An 18,243-nucleotide genomic window follows, 5' to 3' on the forward strand; every position below is an offset into this window, starting at 1 on the left:
CTGCAGTGGACTTCCATGGAAGTTGCAGCACCGTGTGGTTAATTTGAAATGGCCTGCATGCTCTGAATTCCTGTGGTCACTAAGTTTGGCAACGATCATATTGAAAATGCTGTATTGATGATTTCAGCATTGATTTTCTTGGAAAATGTTGAAGGAATGAAGCTCAAATTTGGTGAAGAGATAGAGCAACATCATCTCTAACTGTTGCCAGTTAGGAGAGATTTTCAATAGCTCGTAGTGTAATTAGAAATAAGCTTCTTCTTTGTAATCTTTTTATAGGAAGATGTTTTTATCACCATTGCAAGTCATAGGGAAGATTCCTCTGATTCATCAGGATTTCTGACAGGTTCCTTGTTTGACAATGGAGAAAGATCTTCTCTAGCAATTCCTGATCTGACATTCGATGCAGAGGAATTCCTAAAGATACACAACGAGAAACTTGCCCTCAGGAGATATGGGGCTTTTTTTGCTGACTATTTGTACACAATGGAAATTGAACCAGAGAGTGATCAGGATGCTGGGGAAAATCAGTTAGAAGGGTTAGAAATTTTTGGTGAAATACGACTTGTGAAGGAGATGTCTTTCAAACGGTTGATTGTGGGCCCAACACATTTACAGCTGTCAACAAGTATGATGCATAGATTGGAGCTTGTTTTGAAGCTGGCATTTGATGATATTGTTCCAAGAAAAGGTATGACCTACACAGTGTACATATCTCTTTGTACAGAGTAGTTTAAAGAGGTCATATGTATACATCACATGTACATCTTACCTTGCATTTACTCAAGTCCTGATGTCTGCATATGACCAAATATTCCATGGTAATTTTTACTATTGACAACAGTCATTTGAAAAAAAAATAGACCTCCCCATTTTAACTTTCATGATCATAACTATTTTCAAACCTCTGTGAAGTTGACCCTTGATGAGGAAATGGCCTGGCTGATTACCTTGGGTAAACACAGGATTTTTTTGATAGAAACTTGAATAACCAGAAGAAGAATCTTGCTGAGTAAGATGTTGAGCAATATATCATGAGCACACAACAAAGAAAAAATTCTAAGTGTTTGACAATGAGTCAGATCCCACAGCTTTGTGCTTTGATGTGGCATGGTATGAGGTAAAATCCTCAGGGAAGATTTCTTTCTTGAGTTCAGAATCTTCTGTGAATGGTTTCAGCCATGAAAAAAGGAGTTTGATTTGAGCATGGTACTTTATTATATGCATGAATGCTACATGTACTTACTGCAATGTAATATGTTCAGTCTATTTTTTATAACTAATGCAGTTTTATTTTGTTGACATTGTAGAAAAATGTGAGCCGTACTATGATGAGTTCATTGAGAAACAGCTTCTGGCAGGCAACATTCCAGCTCGTAATTCCAGCATCACCCTGGTGTCGTTTACTGCTACTCTACCAGCTGCTGACCATGGAAAGATGTCCCAAGGTCCTCTACTGCACCACACAAACAGCAGCACAGAGCTACACACTGTCTCCTCACAGTTGTCATTACAGAGCATTCCTGATGTAATTATGAAATATGTTACCTAATTAAAGCTGTCTCAAAAGTTTACTGTGCATGTAGATCTAAAAACTGGGGAACTCTTAGAATTGAATTTTGAGTTGTGGGATTTGTTTATCCATGCCAGTTAATCTTTTGGATTTCATTGTTCATTGTTTTGAATGTCATGACATTGATAGTGATAGATATTAGGTGTTGACATAGGGCCTGAGGAATCTTAAAAGAATCTTTTTTCTTCAGAGGAGTCTTCAGAGATTTATTTTTGATAATGCTCAGCACTTGCTTCACATTTCCTCCCTTAACTATATAAAAAAAATTCCTTCAATAAAAGTGGGTGAAGCAAGAGGAGCAACTTGGTACTGTTATTCCTCTTTGTTAGTCTATTTCATGTTTTTCCCACTTTCTTACAATTTCCAAGATGTTTTTTACACAGCTTTGGGTGTTTATTAAGCCAGAGAGGGAGTGATTGACTGATATGGTGTTCTAATTGATGAGAGTATCTTCCTTTCCAGGTTGAAGATACTGATATTGTTCCCGAGGTGGTCTGTATTGTTCAGATCAGTAGAATTGATGTCCAAGTAACAGAACCAATGTACCCAACAGAGCTTACTAAACTGACAGTAGCAAATGCAGAATACCCTGCTGGCAAAGCCATGCTCATGTGTACATACTCTGATGTGTCTGCCCAGGTTTGTAATTTTAGTACAAACAGCAATAAATTTATTTGTAAGATCTAATTGCTGATTCTGTCCAAGAAATTTACCTCAAAGGCCTCCTTGTTCTTTTAGATTTTGGATTTTTTTGTTGCTACCATGGTTGGAAAATTGCTTAAATATATTTAATCGTCATTGTCTGTAATTACAAGGCCACCCCTCGCTTAAAATAATTAATTGAATATACAAATGCTTGTTTATCAGTTTCCAATCTGAGAACACAATCATGTTTTGCCTTTCAATCCTCCTTTTGTAGCTTTTTGGCATTCAAGTCAGTGTAACGCAGCTTCACTCTGATGTAATAGACATGCCTTTGGTTAACATCATTCCAGCATTCAGTGTGGCTGGATCATTAAGATTTTGCATTTTGCCTGAATCGTGGTAGGCCTTTCTTATCTTTATATTTTTGTCACAATAGTTTTTCATAATGTACAGTAAATATTACAGACATAATCGAAAATAAAGTGGAAATATTTAATCTGAATCTGTACTCAAGGTTCTTGAGTTTCTCAAGTTGAATCACTTAATAATCGTTTACCACACTCCATGTTAAATAGTTTTTTTTCAACACAGTTGCTCTTCCAAGTGGTCTGTTAGTGAATAGCATCCTGAACCTGCAGGGTCAAGCAATTAAGAAATGGAAGAAAGTAGTACATCACTCCACCATTTCTAATGCTCAGCTATTTTGAATTTGAACAACTAATCTAATCTAAATAGTCCAATAGTCTTTATTTCCAAACTATTAAAGAACATATGTTATGATACAAACCACACTGCTACATTGACTAATACATTAACTGCAATAGAGCTAAGTCATACTTAAAAATCAAAAAACTAATGATTGAGTTTTTAAAGTGCATGGTGTTTATGTTAGGGCCACAACTATACCTTTTCCAGAGGATATAGCTGGGTGATTTAAAAGGTGCCATGATTGTTGACAGTGCTTGACCTGTAGAATAGGAGATGGTTTCAAAGACTGGTATAAGATACAGAAAAATTTAGTTGGTCTGTCTTGATCAGACAGAGCCATATTATTTCACAATGCAAGATACTAGTAGATAGGCCGGCATATAGAAGTACAAGTCATGTGCATAAAAAGCCTTTCTCTAATGTGATTGTTGTGTTTTTTTCGTAGGGGTGGAGCAGACCTTCTTAAGAAAGAGGCTCACATAGAAGTCCCAAACTTTCAGACTATTTTGACAAAGCCTCAGTTTGTACTCATGTCTCACATTGCTGACTCTTGGGCAAGCAGCATGACAAAAGAAGGAAAAATGGCTCTGATTCCTAGAGCAATTGTTGGTTGTGTGTTCTATCCCAATGGTAAGCATACCTGGATATGTTGTTGGTCATGTAATTACATCATTTACAAAATTTATTGTTGCCACTCAAGATAGTAATCTGGCCTACAATAGTACTGGTGTTCTTCTCTGCTGTAGATCAGTTTAGTATAAGTGACGACACTTCTATTACACTCAACTTGAGTAGTAATCAATGATTTCTTAATTTCAAAATGTCAGATCAAGACTCAGGAGGCATACAGCCTGAGTTGCAATTTAAAGTTTCAAACATCCAAGTGCAGTTCTGTGAGACTCAGTCTGTTGTTGGTGCAAGTGGTTCAGTGGGATCTGTTTTTGCCTCTCTCAAGTCCTGTGAGTATTGTCTTACAGTGTTGTTAACTCTGGAACAAAGTATTACTCACCATAATTTCAGTTTTGTGGTATGGTGGACTATATTGGGCAAGAAATGGGACTTTCTCTATTCATTGAAATGAAAATCTTCAGCCTCACCCATTTTGACACTAATTTTACACTTAGTTATTTCTGACCTTGGCAAGGTGATAAATACTGTGGAACTCTCATAATGTCTAGAGGTGTTTCTCACTTGTAGTCTGAGCTTCAGGCAAAAAATTCTCACACAAGTTTCCACGTTTAGATCTCAATTAACCTATGAATATCTTTCCTGTACTCGTTATTTCATAAGGTTCCTCACACACTCTAAGCTTTTAGGACCTGTATAGCATTTAAGTTACCTGAAAATGAAATAAGATGTTGTTTTTTTGAAGGTGAGTCTGGCACTGCTGAAACAACGCCTTTAGTTAAGGGTCCATCTGACACCTCAGAAATGTACACAGGCAATCTGTTTAGGTCAGCGCATCTGCAGGAGAACTTTGTTGAAAGTACAGGACCGGTTCTAACCTTTACTGTACAGTTACCACAGGCTGCTATTAGGAGTGGTGACCCTGTGGCACAACCAGGTAAATTTTAATTTCATTGATACGTTTATTTCTTAGCTTATTCATAATCCTTCGTGTCCAGGAAGGAGCAGTGAAAAAATGGAACAACTCAAATCAGCAGATTGCCCTTGCAAGCCGTTTTCATTCTCGTAGAGATGACATAACAGCAGTCTTTTCTTTTTGTTACTGCAACTTGGGGAAATGTAGCTGAATATTCTTGCTTCATCTGTCATATATGCTTTCACACACAACCGACAACCCGCAACTCCCTCGTTGCTCCGCCAATTTTGCTATTGAAATTAAACTACATAACATTTATCCACCTTGGTAATCAACTTAGTCAATCAGTCACTTACAAACCTACTTTCTTGTTTGTTTTTTTTGTTTGTTTGTTTGTTTTTTTACTGCAACTTAATATCTTTTATTTTCCTCAACAGTTCCACCGAGTGGTGATCAGTTGAGCGGTTTGGTCCTGTTTCATCTGAAGGGTATCACGGCTTCCCTTGATCCTTTGCTGTACAAGTGGATTTGTTACAAGTCTCCTGCACCAAAAGTAACACCCCGTCACAAAGCAGAACGAGAGAGGACTAAGACTACTCGGCAGCAGTCTCTTCCCAAAACCCCATCAGCCACCACCCCCAGAAAGAAATCATTTGCAAGAGGTAGGTACATGAAAGGTGTTTCATGCTACTTAATGAGGAATGTATTAAGAACTAGTCTCTGAAAGAATCAAGGAACTGAGAAATGAAAATTTGCAACCCCGCCTTAAAATTTTGAGTGCTGTCAGACACTTAGGGGATGCACAAAAATGTCCTTTTAAAAGTTCTTGTTGCCATGGTAACAAAGGCTATTTGTTCGCGGCCTAGTGCATAGCCCCTGAATGCCGAACTGCTTGAAAAATTTAAGGAAGGGTTGAAAAGTTTCTTCTCCCAAGTTGTTTGATTCTCATAGAAAATTTGCCATTTTGTTGTCGTTCGAAAACTCACTTCTACAAGTACGTCGGTTTTTTTTTCCATCATTTAAGACATCCCCAAAGTTATCGCTGCTAAAAATGGAAACAACAGTATCGAAAAAGGCGTCAAATGCATCGCGTGCAAACACACCGTCTTCTTGAATGAAAGCGATCTTCGCAGTAATGACACCGTCTTCTGTTGTGGACCAAGCTGAAAACGGAGACTGTTGAGATCGGTGGAGTAAAAATGTTTTATGCGTCGTCTGTGCTATCAGCAACGTTTTCATGCAATTTGGTGTAGATTACATCAAATTGCATTCCCCATTCACAAAGAAAAAGGTGGTTTACGTCACAAAATTAATAAATTCACAATACTTGTTAAAAATACTATTTTAAGGAGGGCCTCTAGAAATTACGGGGCTCATATGTTTGGCGAAGAGCATCAAATACAAAACGAAAAGTAAACGGGAATGCTGGTGTGGGTGAAGATATTTTGCTTTGGTTTATTTGTTGGAGGCGAAAACTTATGACTTTTCAAAGCGCATTAGCACTTTGAGGGACTAAGAAGCGTGCGTCTGCAGACTGTTCCTCCATCCTTTGACAACTAGTCTTATATAGAAGCAATTTTAATCAACATCTTAGCAGCAGAACTCCACCTTGAAGAGACTGCTTTTATTTTAAAAACTGAGTTGTGCTTAATTTGCTGTCCGGAAGAGAGCAGAAACAATATGATAGTTGTCATTGAAAACCATTCTGATATCCAAAACAACTGTCTTTCAGGGTATGGTTCGGTTGCCTCTCCAGCGAAAGAAGAAAAAGCAGGTAGCAAACAAGACGAAAGTCCACAAAAACAGAGTCCACTAAATGAAAGCTCACAAGAAGTAGTGGATGGACGAAAGATGTTTGAGAATTGGTTGTTTGACAAGCTTTCCTTTTTGACAGCCATGGAACTCCAAGTTAGTAGATGTCTCTATACAAAGGATGCCAGGTTGCAATTTTTTGATATGCACTTAATACCTGTTTTCGAGAGAAACTGTATATTTTGTTTTCCAAGTGAGTGTATGTTTCTCGAGACAGATTCTAGGTAAGTTTTAAGATATCAAGGGAAACAACCTTTTTTCCAAATCAGTACCATTTTTCTATACTCAGAATGAACATTTCTTCCATTAATGGACTGATTAGGTATTTATCTCTTTGAATTCAAGAAAGTTGTCACACTCCCTCTTGTTTTCAAAGGTGACGGCTTGATTGTGTTATTTTTACGAACTTTAAAAGAGATCTAGCCTCAGGCTTCTGTCAGGTGCTGAATGCGTGCTTCTCCTAAAAATTGATCACGTCTAATGAATGAACCTTCGAGCGACACTGAGCGTGAAGAAGTTACACAGATATTACATGAAATTCTCTGAACTAGTTGAATGTGCTTTAACCCTTTTTCCTTACAATGTCACCCGCAAATCAAACGTTAAGGTCACTCTGATAAGTGACATTAACCCCAACTAAAGAAGCTCTTGATTGTGAAACAAATTCCCCTGCCAGAACCTTATGAAATATATGAAGAACAGTTTGGAGAAAATACATAGTTAGATTATTTTATTGAGGATAAGGGAGAGCAGCAAATACTAAGCCCTAACTCACGTTTCAGGTTCATATGAAGAGTGCTGTATTATTCCTGCCAGAGAAGCACATTGCTCACGAGTTTGAAACCAACGATATTGCCTCTACATTTTCCACCCAATCCTTAAAAACGACAAACAATTCATTTCCACCCACACTGGTCATTTGCCTCCCAAGCTTTAAACTTCTTAGTGCAAATCACGAACCCATGTCCGTTAGGCAATCCCTGCCAGTGAAGAGACATCAAAAAGACGCTACACGACGAGAAACGCTACCGTGGACATTAGAAGCAGAAAATCTAGCGGTGTACTCCGTGTACGTGAGGAAAAGCTCATCACTGAAAGGAGGGGATCTTCAACCCGTTGTACATTATTTATTGTCAAAAGTGTCATCCACCGCCGTACTTGCATCTGCTCGAACATCATCCGTGCCAAGTTCCTCCCCACTGGCCCCGCTCCAGTTTCTCAAGCCGAGTAACGCGAGTGGGAGAAGGGTTTCCATGCTTGGATTTTGTGTTCACACAGATTTTCAACCAATTGAAGTCAGCTGCTGTAGGAAGCAGGTGAGACTGGTTTAAGTTGACTTGCATTTAGATTGACCGTCGCAAACCAAAAAGCGATATCATTGCGACGGCTGATTAGAACACAATGAAGTATCACAAGGGGTCATTGAGAACTTGAGGTCAACTTATCTTGTTGACAAGAGGCGCTTTACACATCAAGCGTGGTTATGCCTGTGATTTGCTAAGGGGATTACGTGAGTTTGCCAGATCCTGAACCAATGCAAAAGGGTCACAATGGGGTCAACCAAAAGCCATAAACGGCCAAAAAATTTATCCGATAGGCGTAAAAATTAACAATTTATAACCGATATTTCGTAAAAAAAAGTTAACCGCTAAAAAATTGGAAGGATTCTAACCGTTAGTCGTCAAATGGCCAAAATTGTAACCGTAAGCCGTAAGCCGTAAAAGCCATCACCTCATTAAGACCCTCATGCAACCTCGTATTTCTTACTTTCGACAAGGAAATTGGAAGCGTGTCATTCGTAATTGTTTTAAGACTGCTTTTACTCTTTTTTCGCTTTCTTAGATGCAGTTAGTCGCCAACTTGTTGGAGGGTGTTCTCACAACCTGCTTTTCAACCCCAACATCTTCCTCTTCCGCCGACACTACTTCCGGTATGCCTACTTCCGTCACCCATCCCACCGCTCCAGCTATGGAACGGACAACCTCTCTTGCTTCATCATCCTTTCAAGACCAAGTAGAGAGTGAGATGGCACCAACCGAAACCGTGTCATCAACGACCTTTTCACAAGTCCAACAGGTATGCCAAAAGCAAAAGGGGGGTGGGTTGATTGGGTATGTCTGCTGAGGTCCTTAAACCCTGACCATGTTAATAGCAAAAAACTAAAATGTAATGTGTATATTGAAGAATGTCGGCTTCATACGGCCACTACTAATATACTTAGACAGTATATTTGGCGTCAGATTCTGTAGAAAGCAAAAGCACCCGCTAAACTTTTGCAATAACTAAGTAGTCGTCTTTTATAATATCATGGTCTTCCTTTTACTTCTTACTTCTTTCAGCCTTCCAACGCCATTCGAGTTTCCCTGTGGTTGCAATGGACTCTTCCTCGAGTCGTTGCTAATCTATATAGTCGATCAGCGGTCGATCATTCGGCTGTATGCGTCAGTGCCGAGTTAGAGGACCTAACAGCTTCAGTTGATTTCAGTGACACCATACTTCAAATGCAGTGCAAGATCGGAGCTTTCAATATTTCACACTTCACACACAGGTGTCTTTTTCAGATGTTTATGTGATACAATAAAGTATCTTGTTAGTGTTAATCATAACTTAACGCGCACGACGGAATTTAGGTGATGTACGTATGTAACAGACTGGGTTTGAAATGACGAACAAAGTTCTCTGACGGCACGAGGATAGTGATCGTAGGCGGACATCTGGGTAATTGGCAGAGACCAGTTTTAATGATAAAGTAGTAGTTTTCTAATTTACGTACTATGCCAAAGTTACAAAAGTGTTCCAAGATAATGCAAAAAACTCCATGTCTTAGATTTAACACAAACCGAAGTTGCAAAATATAGGTGTGAACGTCCGCTAAGACTGATTTTGAATTTGTTTTCATTTACAAAGCTCTGATGGTTTCTGGGAACTTGGTCATTTCAACGGCATATTATTATCCTGTAATGACATCATCTCGTCCAAATCACTATTCACGTCTGCAAGGCGTCCGTCCAGCGGTCGCCGGGAAAATCCAGGCCCAGGAGCGCACGGATTTCTCACGATCATGTACAAACGCTCCTCCCTTCACTTAAAGAGACGCAGATCTTCTTCTGTGGAGAGGACTGGTAAAGAGGAAGACCAATATAAAGACCAGCACGAAGTGCACGTCAATATTCAGCCGTTTGATGTCGTGTTGTGGTGCCCAGCTATCGTTTCGGCTCTTAACGCGTTTGATGTAAGCTTGTTAGAGAAGTTTCGTTATTTGTCTGAAGACAAGAATGACGCCGAGAAGACAGAAAATATGTTCATTCCTAAGAACGACGAAGAAGCGGAAAAAGCTGAAAGTCTCACTGTTAATGTTGAACTCTTACCACTTCTTTTTGTCAACATGAGAAATCTAAGATTGTTCATTCCGGGTTTATTCGCTGGGAAGGATCCAAACTCGGCACAGGAATCGGGAAGAATTCATTCTCAAGAGGACATGGCTGTAGTTCAACTTTCAACAGTCGCTGTTTCTCCTCATCCTGACAACCCAAACTCCAGGAAAGTTTTGAATCACAAGTTTTACGAAAAGTTTCGTAAATTCGGTCGTGGCTCCAGGCAAGCCCTGGGCTATGATATCCATGATGTACAGTACCAGATTGATCTGTGCGGGTTTGGCGTGTGGACGGGGAGTTGGGAACAACTCTGCGGGAAACACAAACATGAGGATGACCAGGAACTGGTTGGTATTGCAGTGGACCAGAATCCAGCACTCGAGTGGAACACTCAGATGTGGTATGTGTTTGTTAAAGATGTCGTATTCGGTGGTTTGACATAGAATACGAGCAATCGATAAACCATGCTATATTGGCCTATAATTCAGATGAGGGTGTTCATGAAATGCGCGATGAATTATCAATTGATCAGTCATATAGCGGGTAGTAATGACGTAAACAACATGGTAGTTTCTGTTTATATCTATTTTTCATATGTTCAGTCAAATATCCTGTTCTTGTGAAAGTTTTTCGTTGAAAAGGTCAAGATCAAGTGGCTGATTCATTCAAAGTTGTGTTGGTCTAGTCCGCCGGTCACTTGCACTCTGTTTTCTGTCTCATCCATTTAAATTCAAACCGACTCTTCCAGTTTGAAGTGGAAATGATTTTCTTAAAGAAGAGCAGCAACTCTAAACTGAAAATACTGTTATTGGCTAAATAACGAGGAAAATAAATCGAAATGAGCCATCAAAGGAAATATGGTATGATAATCTGGAAATACCAAGATGAAACACAGTTGCAGGTGTGTAATGAATGTACCAGATTGCTTAAAGAATGACCCTATGTTTGGCTTTCTCTCTTTATCAGGCGTGGCACAGAGGAAGTTCGCGTCACTCAAATAATTTCCGGTTCAGACTTTAGAGTGGTTCTTGCTCCCGCGATATCAGTGGAGAAATACGTGGCAGTGGACCGCTCAACAGTGTCTGAAAGAATCCAAGTCTGCGGGTGGTCGCTGGAGTTTAATGTCGTCACAGACGTAGATTGTTTTCTTAACAAGGAACAGGTATATTGACACCAAAAGAATTAGATAATGCATTCATTGTTGTAAACCGGAGAGTAATCGCACATCGTATAGCACAAGTGTACATGTGTTCTTTACTCGAATTACAGTGTATTTACCCAATTAACGCTGAGGCGTTTATCCAATTTTCAGCGTTTCGATGCAGCGTTTATTCAAGGGCTGCGTGTATTTAAAAATTATATCTCTCAAATTAGTCAGCAATAGATAAAACGTAATTATTATTTCAAAGGGAATCGTGGTTAAGTTCCAATAAGTCTTTCTTGGTCAAAATATAAACGGAATCGTACTTCTTTTCCCTTCCAATCCTCGACTACCTTCCCATTGTTGTGGCTGGGTGCAGCCTTCATTGTTTATTTTTCCTCAATTTGCGGCGTTTAATTGAGTAAATACGGTTTTGTCCAGACCCATACAGAAGTCATATTCAGAGTCAAGTGAATAGTTTTTCGAGGTAGTTTTTTTTTTGGTTAGTCGTTTGTGTGGCTGGCCAGCAACAAACGAGTCGAATTAAATGACCTGTTTTACCAACAGATTGATACTGATCAACTGCAACGGACGAACGCTAAATAGGCTCCATAGCTTTACGGCAAATCTGACAAATCAATTTCCTCAAGCTAAACCTACTTTGCATTCAACTGGCAACTCTCTTAAGGGATTATTATGATTTTTGGGTAACGCCAGAACCAGCTTCCCAAGTTGAGGTTATTTAGATACTTAGATACTTAGCAATAATCACGATTTTGAGTAACTAGCACAGAACACAATGTAATTTTTTTTGACAGATTCAGCTGCTTCAGACTCTCTCTGCAGAGAATCTAAAAACCCTCTCCAATTCGTTGAGCGTACCTTTGAATGAGAGCGCCAAAGCGTCTTCTGGCTCTTCTGTAATCCGTGGCCCAGACGATGTCTTTTTGCAAAGTGTTGACAGAATCGACAGCGGGTTTGAGAGCACACGTAGTAATCTATCTCCAAATTTCAGGAAAGACAGGAGTGGAATTTCAAAATTTCCTGTGGAAAAAGGCTCGTGCAATACGTACAAACCACCTGAAAAACAAAGTGAAGTTCCGTGGGAAGTCTTCCTTACCGGAAGGAAACTATCAGCAGCAGTTTACTCTCAATTTCTACTCGAAGATAAATTTGAAGACAGAGTCTTTGCCTCTAAACAAAGTATGCCGGGGAGGGGCAAATCTATTCAGATTAAGCCTGTTTTACGAGTTGAACTGTTTCATCCTGCTCTGATCGTGAACACACAGTCTAGTGATCCAAGGATTCAGGTTTCCTGTTTTGACATCAGCATCACTGGACCTTCTACTGAAAAAGGTACAAGATTTTCTCGAAATTTTAGGAGCAGCTGAAGGAGCAACGTTTCTGTTTGTGTATCTTCAAAATGTACATGTTGTCTACATTTTTCAAAGCGATGCTAGCAATCCGTGTCAGTCATTCTCCTCAATCTTTAACCCTTTCATTCCCAAGATCTCGTTAATAGTTCTCCTCAATGTCTGTCCTACAATTTTTATGATTTTAGTTCGGAGGATTTGGTATTGGGTAACTGAATAATCCCCTAATAAATATTTTTCTTGTTTCTCATCACTATTCAGCTCAATATTATAATGATATTGTAAGGAGAAATTCTGTCTTGGTCAGGTATGAGAGTTAAAGGGTTAGACATCCTGGTTTGTTTTGTACCAAATTCTTTGTAGCTTTTTTATTTTCAAGATCATGCTGCTATTCTTAAGATACTTTCAAATTAACGTAACTTTGCTCGTTGCCGAAAAAAACTGCCTGTGAAGTGCGCTTTGAGAAGATTGAAATGATGTAATGCGAGAAAACGTGGACGTGATGGGAGATCAGCGTGGAGGAAACAACACCCTGGTAAGGTGGGCTGACAGAGATGTTGGTTAATACTCTGGAAAACTGACGCATGCCATTGTTTTTCTTTTGTTCCAGTGTTCAAGCCGCTGCCTGATCCAGCTGATTATACTGAGGATTGGCTTAAAAGTGGAGCTGGGCTCCCTGATCCTCACAGTGGTATTCTGCCATCACTTATGACTGTAGACATCACAGATTTCCTCTGTGGCAAAGGTAATAAACAGGAATTACTTTCTTACTGATTTAAAAGAATTCTCACAACGGTAATGTCTTCAGAGATTTCATACATTCCTTGTTCACAAAGCGCAAAGTAGACGTGACACAAAATCAGATTCTAATGTAAATGCAACTGTTCTTTTATTTCAGCTGACGTGTTTGTAGAACTGGGCCGTTCTCTTCACCTGAACTTAAACCTTGAAATGGCTGAAGAAATGACAGAATTCCTAGACGGCCTGGTCGTTCTTAAAGAGGAGCATTTAGGAGCCAAGGGTACCCAGATGAGAGCGTCAGGAAGGACATCTCTTTTGAGGTCCTTTTGTTTGAATACCTCGGAAATATTTATTCATCTGGAGGCTCCTCCAATTCCCGGCAAACCCAAACTGCTTGGCAGTCTACTTGGAATTGAGTCAAAAATTTGTCTCAAACTCGATGAACAAGGTATGTTTGAGCAGATCATGTGCGTACTCGTTTTTGTAATTGCCTGTTTTAAGGTTATTCCACAGTGAGTCCGTGGACAAGAACACAGATAAAAGCTCTCCGGTCCTCAATTAAGCCTTTAAACCCCAACATCAGTAAACATATTCTTCATACTGTTTTCTACACATTCCCTACGGTGCTGAAAATGAGAAAGTGTTTAACAATCAAGAGTTTCCTTGTTGGTGATTATTTCTTATGTTCTCGAGACCCTAACGTGTGGGGGAGGGAGGAGTATTGTAAGGAGAAATTAGATGCTAGTCACTCTTGGGGTTCAAAGGATTAATGAAGTTAACCATCAGAGAATAACGGGGGTAAGTTTCTAAAGAAACTGTGGTGCTGCGTCAGTGGGAGAGTATGGTAGGTAATGTAGTGTTAACAACTGAGTTGAAAACGTAAATTGGCCACCATAAAGAGTAAAAAAACTGACGTTTCGAGCGTTAGCCCTTCGTCAATCGCTCTAACGAAGGGCTAACGCTCGAAACGTCAGCTTTTTTACTCTTTATGATGGCTAATTTACGTTTTCAACTCAGTTGTTGACACTAAATTACTAACCATCAGAGATCTTATTATAGGAATCATAAATGTCAACAAAATCTCAGTTTCTTCTCCATGGCTCCAAAAATCTCAGTAGAAAAACATTCCATATTAAAAGAATCGTTATCTAAAAGTTTTTCGCTTGTAACTTTCTGTATCTTGTAGTAAAATCCTCTAAATTCGAGTGGAGGTTAATTTTTTTTCATTCCAAACGTGTATTTATACTATTGTTTGTTTTCGGCATTTCATATACAAGGAAACTTAAAACGAGCAGACACAAGATTGCAGTTACATGGGGTGGGTTTATCTACCTCAGTATACGACAGATGTCGTTCGCTGATTCATCCGTTTAGCTGCTCCGTCGATTTGGAGATGGTTTGGGAGCCTCACAGTCGCGATCTGTATCTGCAGAGGTATGTGTTTAATTTCTAGATAACTTACAGTTTGTTTTCCACCGGAAGCGTGTTACTGCTTTTCAGAGGTGGATCCAAGGAACTCCCTTTCCTCGTCAGACCCGTGGACCTCCTGTCGGACACCAATGTTCAAACGTCAGGATCGCGAGTTACTACTCAGTATGAAGTATTTAATACTTACTTGCCTTGAAAAAAATAACAGCTTATTCTAGGCTGTGGTGTAACAAAAACAGTATTTTTTTTTTCTGAATCAAGGCTGATTCCCTCCCTCTCCCGCCTTCCCTCCTTGTTCTAACTTGCCTCCTTCAAGAAGGGTGATGACCTCCAAGCCGTTTCTGTTACACAAAATTTTGTTGCTGCTACATGTTCTGGTTTTTTGAGAACAAGTTAAAGGCAGACAACATTGTTGTCTGAATGTTTTTGTTGCGTCCTAAATCTTCCTGCTTCACATACCGTCGACGACTTTAAGTTGAGTCGGAAATTCTCCTCTGATGCAACGTTTAAAAACTGGAACCAGAAGTGGCCACAGAAATTAACGTGTGTATTATCACACGTATTAGTTTTTCATTTTTTCCAATTGGACGTCCAAAGTTGTTTTGCAATAGTTTGTTTGAAAACCTAGTGGTTGCCAGTTTGTGCTCATATGATAAATATCCTTGTTTTACCGAATAAGCTTTCGCTACTTGTTTTTCTTGCCAGTGGCCGCGGTATTCCTCAGCTCTACGCGGTTATTGAAGCCGGATTCGTACAGGTCGATGTTGGTCAAGAGCACGTGACTTGCCTTAGTGTCCTCGCTGATCTTGCTAAACAGTTTTTCAGTCCAACCACGGTAAATCAAGAAATGGAGGAACATTGTGTTCATAAGAGTGATCTCACACCCGTGAAACCTGAGCGGGTTGTTCTATTTGAGTCTTTTGACGATATTCGGGCTGGCTGCTTTAGATACGTAACTGCCTCAGGTAATGGAGAAAAAAGTGTCATTGAAACGAGTACAAAACAGCCTTTTAGTTTTTCTTGAATTTTGAGTTTACTGACTGGCCTATGTTTCCGCTGCTTTCACACTAGCAAGGTTGTTCCTGAACGAATTCTGCCCTAAATGGCCATGTACTTCAGAACAAGTTTCAACAAATTATGTTTGCCTTGTTACAGGGGAGGGAGAGGCGCATCATCCAGAGCCGTGGGAAGTTGTGTTTACATCGGAATTTAGTGAAAGACCTCCTGCGATGACTTGGAGGTACCCCGAGCCCCGAGCACTGTCTGCGGTTGATATGGTACCCCTGCCTCTGTCGACACCTGTTTTGGTGAACACTTTGAACATGGGCGATGAGTATCAGGTATCACATGATATGCTAAAGCATTTTGGAATAATTTTGCTATCTGTGGTCTACACACAAAGTGTAGGTGTAGGTAATTTTTTAGCTCTAAAGAATTAACGAGTTATCCAAGTTGTAGCCAAAAGCTAATTCAAGTGTTCTTAATTTTGCTTTTATTCTTCTCAGGTACCGTGTGTTCTTCGGTATTGGGATCCAACTCAGAAATGTTTCATTACTTACAAAGAGTTCACCCTGTCGGAGAATAATGCAACTCACATTCCACTCCCTGATCCCTCTAAGGCCCACCCCGCAGAAGTGATTGTCGCTGCCGTGTGGCAGATGGTAGTAGACGTGACGGTGGACATTGAATACCCGGATGATAGAAGGTTCGTGACACAGTCACACAGTTAATTTGTATTTATGAATAAGGGAGACTAATAAAGTGAACTTGATCCTAGAATTCTCCATTTTTAAGTTTTTGCACTGTCGTCTCGTTGGTGATTTACCTGTAAAAGAAAAAAACATTGATGCGTAAGGTGATAGGTCTGTTCCAGTTGTTCTTGTTGATTGATAGTCTTATTGGTAGCTGTTCTTTCGGATGTCGCGTAGGGCTCCTAAGTAAATCTTTTGTGATACATTACAGACCTTTACTAGGTTTGATCCTCAGGCGTGAGTAGCGCTCATACCAACAAAGTGGCGGCCGGAGGCTCCGTAGTGAAGCAAATCGTGAAAAAAGCTATCTAGATGCGTATGGTTCTTGGCGATCTCAGCTGTTTTGTCTGCAGTTAAAGGTTCAGGGTTATTATCTTGTGTTTCCTTGACTAAGTACTTTAGTAGGCAAACTTTTATTGTTTTTTCACAGCCACGATGATGATGATTACTTAACCACCTCTTATGCGTCTCCATACCGGTCTCTACTGAGTGCTGTTTCACTGGCAGCTTCTGTCAAAGTGAACTCTGTGGTGAAGCCGGATCTCAATCCCGCCTTGTCAGCTCAGCTGAATATCAGCATGTTACAAGTCAAGTTCACCAATCACCTGCACGCGATCGGCCGAGGTAAGATAAAGATTATTCTGTCTTTTCTGCTTATATGGTCTGTTTTAACGTAATCTTTCTCGAATATAGAAGAACACTTCTCGTTCAGCTCTTCTTCTTTTTCTGTATGCATCGGAACTGTTATCATTTTAGTAGACTGTTAAAAAGAAAAAGAACGGTTAAAGCCGTTGTGTGGTAGAGAACAACTGCTTAGAAAATTTGGGAGAATATAAGCAATTCTTCAAAGACTGCCTTTGAAAATGGTGTGCTGAAAAAGTAACTCTTTAACTACATCTCCTTCACTTCTGGTTTACAAAGGTTTGCTCGGCTCTTAAGTTTAAAAAAAAAGGACGAAATTTCTGTAGTTAATTCGGGCTTCGCCCTCATCAACTATCACAAGATAGAAACATCGAGCTCGTTAGCTTATTTTTACAATTATGGGCTGGTGAGGGGCAGTGTTACAGTTTCTGTCTCGCCCAACGCATGAGCCGTGTAGGGCTCGTACCCAGACTTTTCAAATCACAATCCAGCGCCTGTACACTCACTCCCAAGAACTCGTTTATTAAAGTAACTATTTCGTTCTTACATTTGCAGTTATTCCCCAGTACCTAAGGCAGTTTACTATAGATCCCTTTCTCCCAACGGACCAAGAATTTTTACTTCTGAGCGTCGAGGGGCTCAGTGGTGTCATCAAGGATGTTGGAGGGACTGGAGGGTTCTTACAAGTTCAGGCAGAGTGGAACTGCCACGCGCAGGTGCTGGACTATGGGGACCTTACCCATAGACCTCTCTTGAGCCCTTTCGATGTGGGCTTTACCGTGGCCATGTACCACGAAGGAAGAGTAAGACAGTCGTTCCTGTGGTAATTTACATCAGAAAAATTTAAGATTGATAACACAAAAGGAATTCGTAATCAAGAGGAAAATGCCTTTGGTTGAATGTTCTCAGCAACAATGTGGCTGTTTGGAGTTAGTCTCAGCTTTCGTTCACCTTGATAAACTAGTCGTTATCAGCTTTGTAACAACAATTGTAGAGGAATCAGTATATTATGCTTTTTTAATTGGGTTGTATTTATTTCATTTTTACTCTCATAGGGGTTGGGAACGTGAAGCCAACGTTGATAATTTTCCATTCGCCTCCAAATGAATTTCTGTGTCAATTGAAGTTCTAAGGAAAGAATCCATGATTCTCATCTTTCATATCATTCATTTGTCTGTCCCCAAATTAATCTTCATTTTTAACTTAAATTTGTTACGTTGTTTCTCTTGGTTGCTTTTGATGTTATTCTCTCATTACGCAGACCATGCCCCCTAAAGCCGAAGATCGCCCCACGGTTCCCCCTGTGTGGATTGATGCTAGTCTTGAAGCGGGATCAATCTTGGCACATGTCAGTCAAAGTACAATCCACACAATCGCACTGTCCGCCACGGCTTGGTGTCAAACTGGACAGAGTGAGGCTCAGAGGGTTATTTTTAACCATTACGTTATCTGCAATGACACCAACGAGGCTCTAAGATTTGGTCAGGTGAGGAAGGAATGGGTTAGGAATGA

At 40.0% G+C, this 18,243-nt stretch overlaps 1 protein-coding gene across 1 annotated transcript in view; it reads left to right on the forward strand.

Annotated features, from left to right (window-relative positions):
- LOC113670256 (intermembrane lipid transfer protein VPS13B) overlaps nucleotides 1–18,243 on the forward strand; it is a 31,910-nt gene that overhangs the window by 2,637 nt on the left and 11,030 nt on the right. Inside the window, exons 3-26 of the mRNA XM_027186360.2 lie at nucleotides 280–691; nucleotides 1,311–1,528; nucleotides 2,036–2,212; nucleotides 2,493–2,617; nucleotides 3,372–3,556; nucleotides 3,754–3,885; nucleotides 4,299–4,490; nucleotides 4,907–5,131; nucleotides 6,202–6,377; nucleotides 7,064–7,597; nucleotides 8,124–8,357; nucleotides 8,621–8,829; nucleotides 9,189–10,055; nucleotides 10,622–10,817; nucleotides 11,615–12,152; nucleotides 12,780–12,914; nucleotides 13,068–13,358; nucleotides 14,188–14,344; nucleotides 15,044–15,303; nucleotides 15,494–15,678; nucleotides 15,844–16,043; nucleotides 16,520–16,713; nucleotides 17,287–17,534; nucleotides 17,993–18,217. Of these exons, the coding sequence (XP_027042161.2) occupies nucleotides 280–691; nucleotides 1,311–1,528; nucleotides 2,036–2,212; nucleotides 2,493–2,617; nucleotides 3,372–3,556; nucleotides 3,754–3,885; nucleotides 4,299–4,490; nucleotides 4,907–5,131; nucleotides 6,202–6,377; nucleotides 7,064–7,597; nucleotides 8,124–8,357; nucleotides 8,621–8,829; nucleotides 9,189–10,055; nucleotides 10,622–10,817; nucleotides 11,615–12,152; nucleotides 12,780–12,914; nucleotides 13,068–13,358; nucleotides 14,188–14,344; nucleotides 15,044–15,303; nucleotides 15,494–15,678; nucleotides 15,844–16,043; nucleotides 16,520–16,713; nucleotides 17,287–17,534; nucleotides 17,993–18,217 (6,315 nt within the window). The remainder of the gene's footprint in view (nucleotides 1–279; nucleotides 692–1,310; nucleotides 1,529–2,035; nucleotides 2,213–2,492; nucleotides 2,618–3,371; nucleotides 3,557–3,753; nucleotides 3,886–4,298; nucleotides 4,491–4,906; nucleotides 5,132–6,201; nucleotides 6,378–7,063; nucleotides 7,598–8,123; nucleotides 8,358–8,620; nucleotides 8,830–9,188; nucleotides 10,056–10,621; nucleotides 10,818–11,614; nucleotides 12,153–12,779; nucleotides 12,915–13,067; nucleotides 13,359–14,187; nucleotides 14,345–15,043; nucleotides 15,304–15,493; nucleotides 15,679–15,843; nucleotides 16,044–16,519; nucleotides 16,714–17,286; nucleotides 17,535–17,992; nucleotides 18,218–18,243) is intronic.

Source organism: Pocillopora damicornis, chromosome 4, assembly GCF_964200805.1.
Source record: "Pocillopora damicornis chromosome 4, jaPocDami1.2, whole genome shotgun sequence".
Lineage (NCBI taxonomy): Eukaryota > Metazoa > Cnidaria > Anthozoa > Scleractinia > Pocilloporidae > Pocillopora > Pocillopora damicornis.